The sequence below is a fragment of the Aspergillus flavus genome, chromosome 1 (genome assembly GCF_009017415.1).
Source record: "Aspergillus flavus chromosome 1, complete sequence".
Classification (NCBI taxonomy): domain Eukaryota; kingdom Fungi; phylum Ascomycota; class Eurotiomycetes; order Eurotiales; family Aspergillaceae; genus Aspergillus; species Aspergillus flavus.
In genome coordinates this window covers 4,201,174-4,214,643 of record NC_092406.1, presented here as the reverse complement: position 1 = coordinate 4,214,643, position 13,470 = coordinate 4,201,174, and the positions used below count along the sequence as shown (strand labels likewise).

The 13,470-nt window shown below is 49.2% G+C and overlaps 5 protein-coding genes across 5 annotated transcripts; 3 read left to right on the top strand and 2 right to left on the bottom strand.

Annotated features, from left to right (window-relative positions):
- Positions 1 to 71: 71 nt before the first annotated feature.
- Positions 72 to 392, top strand: F9C07_1556 (uncharacterized protein; the record flags this gene model as incomplete). Its single annotated transcript, XM_041283972.1, has 1 exon — positions 72 to 392. One exon carries the CDS (start codon positions 72 to 74, stop codon positions 390 to 392), a length of 321 nt encoding a protein of 106 aa, XP_041140457.1.
- A 381-nt stretch (positions 393 to 773) lies between these two features.
- On the bottom strand, positions 774 to 5,634 carry F9C07_2228334 (uncharacterized protein; the record flags this gene model as incomplete). The annotated part of the gene is made up of 5 exons (XM_041288131.1): positions 774 to 1,549; positions 1,599 to 2,220; positions 2,270 to 4,911; positions 4,968 to 5,319; positions 5,392 to 5,634. The coding sequence occupies 5 exons, from the start codon at positions 5,632 to 5,634 to the stop codon at positions 774 to 776; spliced, it is 4,635 nt and encodes a 1,544-aa protein (XP_041140458.1).
- Positions 5,635 to 5,991: 357 nt separating this feature from the next.
- Positions 5,992 to 7,362, top strand: F9C07_2279774 (40S ribosomal protein uS17). Its single transcript, XM_041288117.2, has 3 exons — positions 5,992 to 6,264; positions 6,542 to 6,780; positions 6,932 to 7,362. The coding sequence occupies exons 1-3, from the start codon at positions 6,090 to 6,092 to the stop codon at positions 6,998 to 7,000; spliced, it is 483 nt and encodes a 160-aa protein (XP_041140459.1). The 5' UTR covers positions 5,992 to 6,089; the 3' UTR covers positions 7,001 to 7,362.
- A 241-nt stretch (positions 7,363 to 7,603) lies between these two features.
- Positions 7,604 to 9,311, bottom strand: F9C07_2228332 (uncharacterized protein; the record flags this gene model as incomplete). The annotated part of the gene is made up of 3 exons (XM_041288132.2): positions 7,604 to 8,809; positions 8,876 to 9,037; positions 9,084 to 9,311. The coding sequence occupies 3 exons, from the start codon at positions 9,309 to 9,311 to the stop codon at positions 7,604 to 7,606; spliced, it is 1,596 nt and encodes a 531-aa protein (XP_041140460.2).
- Positions 9,312 to 10,660: 1,349 nt separating this feature from the next.
- F9C07_1552 (ENTH domain protein) lies at positions 10,661 to 13,169 on the top strand. The gene is made up of 5 exons (XM_041288118.2): positions 10,661 to 10,934; positions 11,011 to 11,248; positions 11,301 to 11,491; positions 11,542 to 11,653; positions 11,708 to 13,169. The coding sequence occupies exons 1-5, from the start codon at positions 10,887 to 10,889 to the stop codon at positions 12,952 to 12,954; spliced, it is 1,836 nt and encodes a 611-aa protein (XP_041140461.1). The 5' UTR covers positions 10,661 to 10,886; the 3' UTR covers positions 12,955 to 13,169.
- The last annotated feature ends 301 nt before the right edge of the window (positions 13,170 to 13,470 follow it).

The window sequence follows — 13,470 nt, the reverse complement described above, 5'->3', positions numbered from 1 at the left end:
ACTTCCAGTTTCACCAACATCCCAGACCAAGACAACTAATAAACATCACCTCCAGCGCAGAAGGAACAAGGATGACCACCTCATCCAATCCAAAAACGTACACCTACACCCGCTACCCACCCGGCATCTCCCCCTCCATCCCACGCTTAGACACAGAGGAAGACGTCAAGAAGGCCGTGCTCGCCAACCCCGAAACCACCTTCGACGACACGGTCGACACCACCGGCGGCTGGTACCAGAAAGACATGGAGGGGAAGGTGTTGGCCATTGTGTCGGATCAGATGTGTGAGGAGCTGGATGCGAGGCGGGATCACGCTGAGGCGTGGGTGAAGGAGAATGAGAGAAGGAAGGCGGCGGGGGAGCCGCCCTTGGAGCCTGTTTGTTGGAGGTAGAATATGGAGAAGACAGAGGGAACGCCGCTTAAAGACGATGGTGGTTGTTAGTTTTTTTTATGTTGGGTGGGTATGGGAGGATTGGTTTGCTTTGTATGTGGATTATATATGTAAGCTTCAGCGTTGATGAGGGCTATATGCCGCTGTTGAAGGTGAAATGACGCCTGAAAGATTCGAAATTGTGATTCTCATGTACTTGTAAATGTATCCACATATCATATCCTTGTATAAGCCTGTTCCAACCGAAGATATCCACCCACGCAGAACCCATGGTAAACTCCCAACCCTTGCCCTCAAACACCATCACCCTGCTTGCATGCAAGCAAAAGAATTAAAGTCAAACCCGACAATCCTGAAGACGCCATATCCCGTTGCTCATAATTAAAACACTGTCCCGGTAAGTGTCTGAACTGCCTTGCTCCATATACCGTTTCCAAGCTGGGGCTCGGACTTCTCCCCGAGCTCCTTACGAAGAAGTCTTCGCATCTCATCCTCAGACATGCCGGAGTTGTTCTTTGTGCCAAAGCCATAGACCTTGCTGGCAATTACATCGGTCTCGAATGCTAGGACACCAACATCACCAGAGTTTCCTCTTTGAACACGCGTCTTGACAGCAAAGTCAACATCGACTCTTCTAGCCCCTGTGTTCTTTGCTTCTGAGGATCCCTTTCCAGATGGTAGTTCGAGCAGAGTGCATCTCGCCCTGAGGGAGGGTTTTGCATCAATCTCAGAAAGCTTGAGCTTGGTAGCACCGCAGAATTCCAACATACGGGCTTCCTCCTCGAGATTAAGCACAAGGTCCCACGCTTGCGCGACGAAATGGAGCATCTGCTTTGGGGCTGTTTTAGATTGCGGGATGGTTGCAAGCTCATTTTGAAGAGACTTCAAGACTAACAACCCTATCGGCGAGAGCGGAGAGGAATGGCCTACAGATTTTGTTCTGCCTTGAGGGCTGTGTTTCAGCTCAATAGGCAATTTTTCCTTAGTAGCAAGAGGTTGGCTGTTACTATTATCAATAAAGAAGGCCCCCGGGTGGAACGAAAGTTGGAGCTGGTTACGATAGGACATCGTCACCAACGGACCTGCAGAGGAACTTGAAGGAGAGGTGGCCGAGATGATAGACCATCCTGTCTGGCGTTCAATCTTATGGACGGATTCTATCGAGAATTAGCTCGAGTCTCAGCCATATGTAAAGGAGGCACTTACCCTTCAACTCACTAATCTCCTTGGCACTCCAGCCCCGACATTCCTCTTTAACGCGTTCTGCCTCTTGAATTTGGCCCAAGTATTCTGCTTTAAGCTCCGCTCCGGCTTCGATAATGTTTGTCTTTTCTTGGGCTTCCGCTTGTAATTCTTCGAGTAGCTTCTGCTTTGATGCAATCTCCTCCTCAATGCTAGAGAGTTTCCCGCGAGCATCACGGAGTTCATCCTGATCGCAATTCTCAATCTCGTCCGCCAACTGCTGCAGAGATGTAGCCTGTTCCTCTAGTGATGTATGTTTTTCGACAAGCGCGGGCACAACACCGCTAAGGAGTGTCTCATGCTTCGACAAAAGTTCATCATCACCTCTCATTTCTTCAACGTGGCGATTAAGCCCATCTTTCAGACCCTCGAGGAGCTTCATCCGCCACTCATACCAAGTAGCTTTGCTGAGTAGCCTAGCGTGAGTCTTTACGTTTCGAAATTGATTGTCCATTAGTAGACGGATATCGGGAGGGGCTGTCATGTATTCTCGGAATAATGGCGGGTTTTCGGCATAAGTCTCCGTCTCGATGGACCGGATAACTTGCCTACCTTCTGAAATATACGACTTCAACTCTCGGCAAGACTAGAGAAAATTAGCAAACCATTGCAATTGGTTGAGAAGAACAACTAACATGTTGATAAAGCTCGAGCATGGGAACGGTACAGAAGCCAGCAGCGACACAATCATCAAACTTGGAGGCACTAGACTTTTCGCTAGAAAGTCTGGCTCTTCTTTTGGCCGCACTGTCCGGCGCAGTGGTATGTCGACGCTTCGTCGTGGTAAGTTCCATGAAGTGAATGTTGGTCATGTTCAAGAACTCTTGCAATTGGATAGGCTCAACTTCTGGCCCGGATTCTTCCTGGCGATCGAGAGCTTCTTGAGCTGGCTCAGAAGTAGATGTAGCATTGGACGAAGTTGGCTCGTCATCTATAGGGTTTACTATCACAGAGGAGCCCTTCGGCTCCTTCGTAGGGGTGATGCTAACCTTTGCCGGAGATCTTTCAATGGATGGGGGAGCAGGTGAGCGGCCTAGACGTCCGACCGTTTCATCTTTCGTCGGTGGTGCAGGGAGCCTGATATTCTTCACAGGACTAGCCTCGCGACCTCTTAGACGCTTAGGTGTATGATCAGATTCGTCGTCAGGTAGGTCCAGCTCCATTGGCCGTTTACCAAGTAAGCCCCGCGCCGCACCGACATGTAAGCTTTTTCGGCCGGCAATTTTGTTCTTCTTCGGTGTGAGGCTTGAAATCATATCCCTCAGGTTCGTAGTCGCATCTCGGTCATTACCTTGCAACGGTGGGATATGTCCGTCCTCGCGGCTTTCTTCTTCTTCGCGCTCACGATCAACCTCCTCTTGAAGCTTCAAAGGATCTTCGAATCGTACACCTTGTTGCCGCTCCTGAGGAACGAACTCAGCACTGTCTTCGCCAATAGACCGGCGCTTATCAAGCATAGCAGCTACCTTGGGTGACCCTAGTCCTTCTTTATCAATCCCAAGTCCAGATGATCGCCTCTTACTTTTCGGTTGCAGAACAAAGAGAGGCGTGGATTCGCCCGTCGCACTGTTTCCAAAAAGGCTCTTACGGGGCGACTTCCGCTTATTCGCCGACTCCTGCAGTTCAGGTTGAAAGAGCTTCTTCGGTGACGCGTTCCTGAATCCTTTGGCACTTGATGGCGGAGTTTTTCCAGGCGTCGTAGGACGACTAACTTCCGGCGTCGATGGCTTCGGGGGAGCCAACGAGTTCTCTGATGGGGACGTTTTAGGGGTAGTTGAGGTTAGAGTGCCCGAAGATCCTTGACCCAGACTCTGCCTTGTGTGTCGGGATCTGACACTTGCCAAACTAGGACTGCCACTCTCCGAGGTGACTGTAGCAACATGGAAAAGAGCTGGTGACTTTGCAGGAGACTGTCGAACGGATTCTTGGAACGGAGAACTACCGCGCTCAGCAGATTCCAATTCCATGTCCATCTCTTCCCTTGCTTCCTCTTTACTACTGGCTTCGGCCTCCGATGGTAATATCCTACCCACGGCTGTCGTGATTTCCATTCCTGCAGTCTGATCATCATCCTCTGGTTCATCTCGCTCCTCGTTCGGTGGAAGGATACCGCCAACGGCCCCAGTGATCTCCATATCTTCGCCATCTTCTATTGCTCCGTCCTCGTTCCATTCGGAGAAGTTCCGTTCATTGGAGTCTTCCTGAGCAGAAGACCTAGCTGCCCCATAGTCGTCCTCATCCTCGTCTTGGGTGGAGGGTTTGCCCAGAAGCCCGCCAACTACGGAAGTAAATTCCATTGTCATCTCTTCGTCCTCGTTTGCATTACTATCGGCGCCTGTGGACCCCGCAGGGGAAGCAGGCTGCGCGATGCCCCCGACCACATTTGTGAGCTCCATCGTTTGTTCACCGTAGTTTGTTTCCTCGCCACTTGACTTGCGACGGATGGTGCTTTGACGACGGCTTGCCGGTTTGGAGATAATCCGGCCAATGGCATTGGTCACTTCCATGCTCATGTCTTCGTCTCCGTTATCACTTGGCGCATCATGGATGCCCGCATCGCGGGTTGGGTGATCCGTTGGATATGCATTCTCTTGATCATGTCTGGCGCTAATGTCTTCCCAGTCAAAACTTTGTCTCTGTCCTTTCTTAATCCAGGGTTGGAAAGCCCCTGTGATCTCCTGATCAGCGATCTCCATTGACATCTCGCCGTTCTCATCGTCGTCGATGCTCTTTGTGCCGGCCTCTCGAGCTGCTTGTCGAAGAGCCTCATTGAGTCGAGCGCTGGAGCTGGTATTCGATTCCTCAGATCGAGCCGTCGCAGCTGAGTGAGCAGTCACGTCGTCTAAGCTCATTGCAGTACTTTCACCGTCAAAACCAGAGGTTGAAGAGTTGTCGTCATCCTCCTCATCGTCATCTCTAGTCTCAGCTTGCAGCCCAATATCTTCACTGCCATCTGCAGAGCTTCCGCTAAAAGGGCTAGAGGACATTTGCTGGGAGCCTTCCATTCCATCGTAAGCTCCATACTGAGGTTGGTTTGCCAACTGTTGAAGATCTGGGTATTGCACTGGAGAAAATGCTATGTCCGACTCGATTTCGGCATCCGGGGACAAGGGAGGTTCAGTCTGTTCGGCAGCAGGTGTTGCCTGGTTCTCAGAAGTTAAGGAAGATGCGCGTCGGGTGGAGTTGGAGGTAGACGATGAAGTAGAGTCGTCGGGAATTTCCACTACGTTCCATGTGTGTAATGTTGCCTCCGGCGCGAACGATACTCGGCGATTTGCTGTGACGAAAACTAGTCAGTCCCACGTAACTGCTGAGGGAAAGATAATGCCGTACCCATAGACTTCCGGCGGGCTTCCCGCTGCTCTAGAATGGCCTTCCGCTCCCGCTCCCGTCTGTTTTTCTCATCACGCTCTCTAGCAGCGGCCATCTCGTCACGTATCGATGAAGCATTGAAGCTGTCGAACGGGTTGGACTCATTGATAGACCCGGACGGCTGTGCTGGGGTACCAAGGTTTATCAACATGCCCTCTTTTCCCTGGCTTCCCCCACCTTCATTGTCTTCATGGTGTTGTGGCCCACGAGCTGGTGTTCGCCTCCGTGTTTCTTCGAAAGAGGGAATGTTTCGCACTGGCGAAACGGGCACGGTGGGTTTAAGAATAGATTTGAGAGGAAATGCTGTAGTAGACTATAATGCGAGGAAATTTTTCTTAGTTTGCAGAGGATTTAGAGGATCGCGGGGCTAAGAGAGGGAATATACCTTGCGTCGGTTACCGTTGGAGTTCTGAAGCGCATCTAAACCACCAGGCCCTAAGCTTTTACTGCGGGACTTCTTATCTTTCCCGGCCAGTCTTGCGGAGCCCAAGATCGGTTGACTTGAACTTATGTCTGTAGTTGTATTTTCCTTATCCACTCCGGATGTGAACCTTGATCGGGGTACATGGGCGATCGAGCGACGAGATCGCGGACGGGCAGACCCCGCGGAGTCACTTCTGGATGCCATAAGGCAAGATATAGAGTATCATAGACAAAGTCGGGATAAATAAAGCTTCTCAATTTCAATTCATCTGTAATCTCAGTTTTTCTCGAAGGTTGAAATAATAAACATGGTCCACTTAGCGTTGCGCCCTCATTAACCACACAAGTATAACAACCCCCAAAAGTCGCGCGTCTCCCGGGAGGTGCTCATGTGATCGCTCGATGTAAACAAACGATTCTGTTATCGCGATTAGTCATTTATTACATAATGCCCATACGATTAGGTGTTAGGGCTAGTACAGCGTGACTAGTTCGCAACAGGCTTAGCGTCGCCATCGCACACTCCCACACTGAATTATCCGCCATCCCGAATAAATCTTCCTCAACATCGACGTCGACCACCGCAGGCCCCGACACCCCCCTCCGCGACGATACACCCAGCTCGACTTCGCTTCCTCGTCGAACTGAATTCTCGCAACAATGGCGACCGAGTTGACCGTCCAGTCGGAACGTGCGTTCCAGAAGCAGCCTCACATCTTCAACAACCCTAAGACTCTTGCGAAGAGCAAGAAGGTTGGCCAGGGCCGCAGATGGTACAAGGATGTTGGTCTTGGATTCCGTACCCCCAAGACCGCCATTGAGGGCACCTACATCGGTATGCACGACCTACGGTGAAATTTTGCCGGAAATTTCGAATTCCATATTGGGGAAGAACAACGATTTTCCGGGGTTTGGAGATGAAAGACCGCGCAGTATCATGAAAGCCCAGGATTGCATTTGCGGCACGGAGATTGTCGATAGAGGTGGAGAAAATTCTGTCGCAGTTGGAAAGCCGATATTGCCTTGCTGGTTATTCGTTATCTTCATCTCCGAACTCCGGAATTGGTTCATGTCTCCATCGACTTGATGGGTAGATCGCTGATATCAAACAGACAAGAAGTGCCCCTTCACTGGTATGGTCTCCATCCGTGGCCGTATCCTGACCGGCCGTGTTGTCTCCACCAAGATGCACCGTACCATCGTCATCCGCCGTGAATACCTCCACTACGTCCCCAAGTACAACCGTTACGAGAAGAGACACAAGAACCTTGCTGCTCACGTCTCTCCCGCTTTCCGTGTTGAGGAGGGTGACTGGGTTACCGTCGGCCAGTGCCGTCCCCTGTCCAAGACTGTACGTACACAATCGTTCTTGAAACTCCATTTGGCGTCGCCATTGGCAATCACTTACCCTTTGCTATGTGGGGCCTGTCATGCTATGGACCACCCGATGGACTTATTTTCGATTGCCATCATCGAGTAGAACATTTCTAATACGTCTCTAGGTCCGCTTCAACGTCCTCCGTGTCCTGCCCCGTACCGGCAAGGCCGTCAAGGCTTTCTCCAAGTTCTAAGCGTGTCGATGATGATGGGGGTGTTTCGATTCCAGAGGGTCATCAACCTAGGGCAGCGGCGTGACTGGATATAAGCGAATTAGTTTAACGGGTTGGGATTGTTTCACGATTTCATGTCCCAGGTACCCTTGTGAAGGAAATATCCAATGAAAAAAAGCTTTTTGATACTCCTATGTTAGAATTCCAACTGTATAGCCAACCGGGAAAGGGGATTGCCATTCATGACAGTTCGGGAATGGAGCTTTTTCATGATGCCAATTTAGGTCTTTTCTTTTCATTCATATTTCGCTTTACACTACTATCGTTCCCCGAATACTTCGATTGCTTTTCCTCGTCGCTAAATGCCAAAGATTTGAAACGCCAGTTGCCCTTGGAAATATAGTACAATTTGCCTCCGTGCCTTCAGTTGGTGTACAACCTAACAGCCGATTCTCAACCTCTACCCCAAAACAAATAATATGCACAGACTTCTCCCGTTTATCTTCTTGCCCTTCCACCTTTCTGTTCTCCATCTGTTAATTTGCGTTATGCATAATCATACTTTCGGTGATTCCGAGACAAGGCAGGATTAGGCACATAAAGCAGGTATTATTGGGTGCAATATCAATTCAAAATTTGGTTGACTCTCGCTCTATCACTCGCAAATTGGTCCCCTACCACTGGTTGATGACGAGAGTTGATGAACTCCGGCTCGGAATTCGTTGAAGTAGCGCTCTCGGCGTTATCGACTGTATTTGTATTGAACAAGATGTTTGAGAAGGCAACCGTTGTGAAGACATCATCAATAGCCTCATCTTCGGTGCTAGATTCATCAATTATAATCTCTTCCCTTGTGTGGTCTTCTTGCGCTATCCACCTTCTATTGTGACCGTCGAAGAGCTCGATAGGTGGCAACGCAGCCCTCGTAGGCAGTCCTACCGGACAAGGCGTGTCAGCTCTTGAATCGTCGTCACTCTCCTGATCATCATTATCTGGCGATGATTCCCCCTCGGTTACGGTGTCTTCATCCGAAGATGGCTCGAGAGGATCTAGCTCATCTGGGTCCAAGATGGCAGGCAGGGGTATTTCTGGGTCGTGGACCTCGGACAGAGACGAATAGCCACTATTCATCCCTTCGATAAACTCTTGCCAGGAGCCTTTCTTTGTATTCAAACGCCACGAGTACACTATGCCTTGTCCTACAGAATGGCAATATTGCTGCGGCACTTGGAGGCGGGCTAAGAGCTCTCCTATAATCGAGCCAGACTGGTGGTCAAGTTGTCCCGGGCCCTTGGCTAGGACTTGGTGTAACGGTCTTCCAGCTTTTTCATAGGTCCCAATAATGTCGAGCTGCAGGATGCTCTCAATATAGGGATGCTCACTTGCTACCTGAAGAAGCGAACTGACTTTAAACGAGGATATTATCGCAGATTCATGAACCTTTCCCCAGATAAAAAATTCCCCCGCTCCATTGTATCTTCCTACCTTTAAACCAACCTTTCGGAGAAGCTTCTTAGCAGAGTACACTTGGGTCTGTAGCTTCTTTGAGTCAATCATGGTTACTATTGCCCCTTCTTTGTATTTGATCGCCCTATGGACTGGTGCAAGCATGGACCTGAAGGTTGAGATGAAAGGAGTTGGGACCTTAGCTATTCTAACGTGGTTGGCGACGTGTTGCTCGAACTCCTTTGTCGTGATATCATTCGGCGCAAAATAATCCAGTGCATCAATAAATAATCCACAGAGAAACATCTTTGTAGAATTGATTCCTTGGGAGTCAATATTTGACCACCTGTACAGAATAGGAGGTATCCAAATTGCGGCCTCCTGCTGTTAGTATTAAGAATAAATCAGCCACATAAGCTTGAATAGTAATCAAGTACTGAGCTTGCATACCTTCTCAGTATCCTCTTTATAGCACCAAAAACATCTCTTACCGGCCCCCGTACAAAGACTTAGATCTTGATAATTGTGCCTAGCAATTTCAACAGGGGACCGTATGGCGGCAATGTTCACGGCTCTTGCATTCGACGGCGTAATAGGGCTCTCATCAGCATCCTAAATTACATTAGCACCAAGCATAGACTTCAGAACAAAAACCCACAGGTGTAGACAAAAAGTCAGCCGGAAGACTCTGCTCCCTGAGCTGGAAGTTTGATGTATCTATATCATCTACTTCTTTTTCAACAAGCGTGATACCCAACGTCGTCGCACATTCCTGAATCCTGTTAACCACAGGGAGCCAGGAGTCACGGTCTTTAAATGGAGACAGATGTATATGCCCCCAAATAGGATCACCGGACCATTTCAGATCAGCCCACTGGGTGTGCATTGTACCTGCAGAAATGCCTTCCGTGAGTCCACATTTAATCAGCTCCGGCTTGAAGGCATGATTGAATATTTCTCTGAATGCTCTCTTATCTCTGCAGAAAAATTTGTAGAGACAACAAAGAAAGATTCTTTGCCTAGTATTCCATCGGTTCCTAGGGGTTTTCTGCGTATGATCGATAGCCTGTATATCCATCTTGATTCTTGAGAATAGAGTGAAACACCTGGTTCATGTAATTCTAATTAGAAAAGACAGAGATTATGTACTGTATCTTAAAGGGACGAAATGTGTTCCTCTTTCTCTGCTTTTCTGCCGTCTGGAACAATGGGGGCCCAGTGGACTGTGGGTAGACGATTGATGAGTATGAGAAGATTAAATAGACTCTTGGTCTGTCTAGAAAAGCGAATTGACGAACAAGGGTATTCAGACTGCAGAGAAATGACAGGCTAGAATAATATGGGATGAGCTGAGAAACGAGATAGGAGAAGTGAGGTAGGTTGTCATTTTTTGAGGTCAACGCTGTACTGGAGATATCCTATCAGATTAACCCCTTAACAAGTAACACAATTCTTACCTGCTTATCTCTTGAAACAAATTCTCTTTTGAGTCAGTTTCATGCTGGGCATTGAAACAGGAGCGTTGTCGAGGTTAGTGTTACTACGCAGGGAGTATATGAATAAAAGTGACGGATGGCGGTAGAGGATAATGAGCTTACCAGCTACTACTGCTACAGCAGAGTACATCCAAGTTCATACATAAATGCACGATTGTTCTGAGATAGGCTTAGATATATAAAAGGGGAAAGTATTGAGATCCAAAGCCATATTATATAGAATTCATAGTTCCGAGAAGCGATATATCAGATTTCTATCCTCTGGATAAAGCGTTAAGAGCGAGATGAGGACTTAGAGCAAATCTTGGGAAAAGAAAAAGGAAAAAGAAGAGTTTACTTAAAGAAAAAAAAGAAAAGAAAAAAGAAAAAGAAAAAAACAACAATTAAATGAAAATTCGGTCAAATTCATTGTACCACTGTTAAATGGCAAAAGAAGCCTTATCAGGTACAGTGTGAGGTTCCTGAATACTCCGTAGACTAAGCGGGAACGTGATACTTGATATCTGCCTAAGGCGGAGAGAGTAAAGCTTAACTCCACTGCGATTCCCGTTGACTGACACTCCAAACGTTCCGAAGGCCTGAAGCTCCCTCAGTCCCTCCGGCTGTTTACCAACCTTCAAAACTCCTCGGGACCGGCATATCCCACGTTTTCATCGCATCGCTATATTATCAATCTCAGACCCACTCTTAGAAGCTGTGTTGATTATAACTTAGCCCACCCCCACCTTCTTGCCAGACTGCATACTTCCAGAAGTCACGACGCGCGCAACATGGCTTGAGCCACCATGACTGTTGTTAGTGCCGGTGTCGACAGATCAATTTTGAACTACGATAGCTGTTGATCTGCCCTGATATTCTCGAAACCCTCATACCCTACAAGGGTCTTCAGTCTTAATTGAACTTCTCCCACGAGGAACTTCTGATCCCGATTACGGCCCAATCGCGGAGTCCGACACACCCTCACCATGTCCCACAATTTCGAGAAATCGGTAAAGGGGGCCACCAAGATTAAGGTCAGTCTGAATCGACATTGTCTCCATGCATGTTATCATCAGCGTGAGGTGCTGATGACTGGCTTCATGCGAGCAGCTCGCGGCCCCTAAATCTAAATACATAGAGCACATCCTGGTAGCGACCCATACAGGAGAAGCGGGAGTAGCAGAAATATTTCGAACACTCCAGCTTCGGCTACGCGATTCAACATGGACGATAGTCTTCAAAGCCCTCATTGTCATACATATCATGGTAAGGGAGGGGCAATTGGACGCTACACTACAGTATATGGCGGAGAACCCGAGGAAGCTTGCAATCAGCGGATTCTCAGAAGGTAGGCCGGTAAAGCTCCAGATAATCGAGGGGAAGATGCTGACATTGGGTAGTTCAGTCACAAGGACATAACATCCGGAGATACTCCGATTACCTCGTCGCGCGCGCAAATGCATTCGAGGCTACCAAAACGGATTATGTACGAAGCGGGCAGGGACGTATGAAGAGGTTGACGGTAGAAAAGGGCCTCTTGAGAGAAACAGAGATTGTACAGAGACAGATCCATGCTCTGTTACAGTGTGATGTATGTTCTCCATCGGCTGCAGTCAAGTTACGACGGCTGACCCTCTCTAGCTTTTGACAGATGAAGTTGAGAACGAAATTACGTTAACAGCCTTTCGCCTGCTCACCTTGGATCTCCTGACGCTTTACTCAGTCATGAACGAGGGCACGATCAACGTTTTGGGTAGGTATTATCCCCCGTCACATATTGCAGCTTAACTCATGGTGTTCGCAACAGAGCATTACTTCGAAATGTCGCGGCCCGACAGCGAGCGTGCATTGGAGATATATAAGACTTTTACCCAACAAACAGAGGAGGTCGTAAAATTCCTAGGTGTGGCTAGACACTTCCAAGCAGCAACACGACTAGAAATACCCAAGCTGAAGCACGCCTCTACGGACCTAACTCGACTCCTTGAAGACGACCTTAATGACCCGGATTTTGATCAGCGACGAAGAGAATACCTTCTGCGAAAGGGAGGGAAAAGCGGCAACCCGGGTCCGACATTCGCATCCAGCAACACGGCTGGAGCAGGCAATAGGTCTGTCAGCAATCCTGAACCACCGCGACCCCACACACAACCTGCTCCGCAAAAGAGAGAGAACCCAACGGACTTGATCGATTTCTTCGATTCGATCGACCCACAACCCCCAGCACAACAGAACCCTATGCAGCTACCACATATACAGCAGCAAGCGCAAGCGATGCAATTCCAACAGACGGGCTTCCAGCCGCAGCAGCCAGCGTTCTACCCCCAACAAACCGGGTTCCAACAACAGGCGCAGCCGACCGGCTTTGGCCAGGCTATGCCGGTTGGAGATTCCTTTCAACAGCAAAGTACCAATCCATTTGGCCAACAGCAAGCTCAGCAGCCACAGCCACTTCAGCAAACCCCAACTGGTGCAGGATTTGGCGGTTACTCAGCGCAACCGCAGACATATGGATTCCAACAAAATCTTGCTCCGATTCCCCAGAACAACCTTGCGCCATTTCCCCAGCAGCAGCAACCAATGTCCGGTGGGCAGTTACAACCGCAAACAACAAACCCTTTTAGACAGTCAATGTTACTGAGCACCCCAACCGGAACCGGCATGCCGGCATCTCCACTAAACCGCCAGAGCACAAACCCTTTTGCGCGACGGCTGTCGAGCGCCAACCCGGCGCAATTTAACGCCAGTACGCCGCCGCCGCCGCCGCCGCAGCAAACACCTCCACAGTCAGCGCAGGCACTACAACCCCAACGAACAGGGACTAATCCTTTTGCTCGAAGCTCTTCCGTTCCTCCGCAGCAGTCACAGGGCTTGCAGCCTCCTGCGCCGGCGCCTCTGCGGCCCAATCCAACTGGAAGCACGAACCCTTTCCGCCAGAGTGCCTTTGTCAACCAACAGACCGGCCAGGGGTGGCATGTCGGTGGCCAGCAAGGAACGATGGGCGGTTATGAGCAGCTGGAGACTGTGCCGGTGTTTCCGCGGCCCGGGATGTAATGATCCTGTTGCGGTCTAGATGGCTGTGGCGCTGGTAACAGGACATTTTTAACCCCCCCGGTTCCTTCTTGTTCATATTCTCCTACATGGGTCGTTCAGTTATTGTGTTCGTTTTCAGCATACGATGGTGAGCTCACAGCGCGGGCCTGGCTGCCAAATCCTGTAGCGATAGCCAACATTAGTGACTAGGGCATGTAATAAGACTTTGTAGATTTTGCGACCGTGCCGTGAATTGTAGAGGGGGTGTTGAGAGTCGTCGTAGCCCTCTCGTTGGACCTCCCTAGTGCCTCCTTCTCGTGGCGCATAGGGCTTTGTGTTCATGGGTAAGGAAATGAGCTATTGATCCTAAGATTGACAGCGGCACAACTACATAAAGACTAAATATATGTAGTCAACCGACTGGACGTGTCATTTCTCATTTGGAATATCTCGAGAGATGGTGCACATATTGTAACATCGTGACAAATCGTATGGAATATACGGAGTATATATATAGATATAGCCAAATGCAACTTG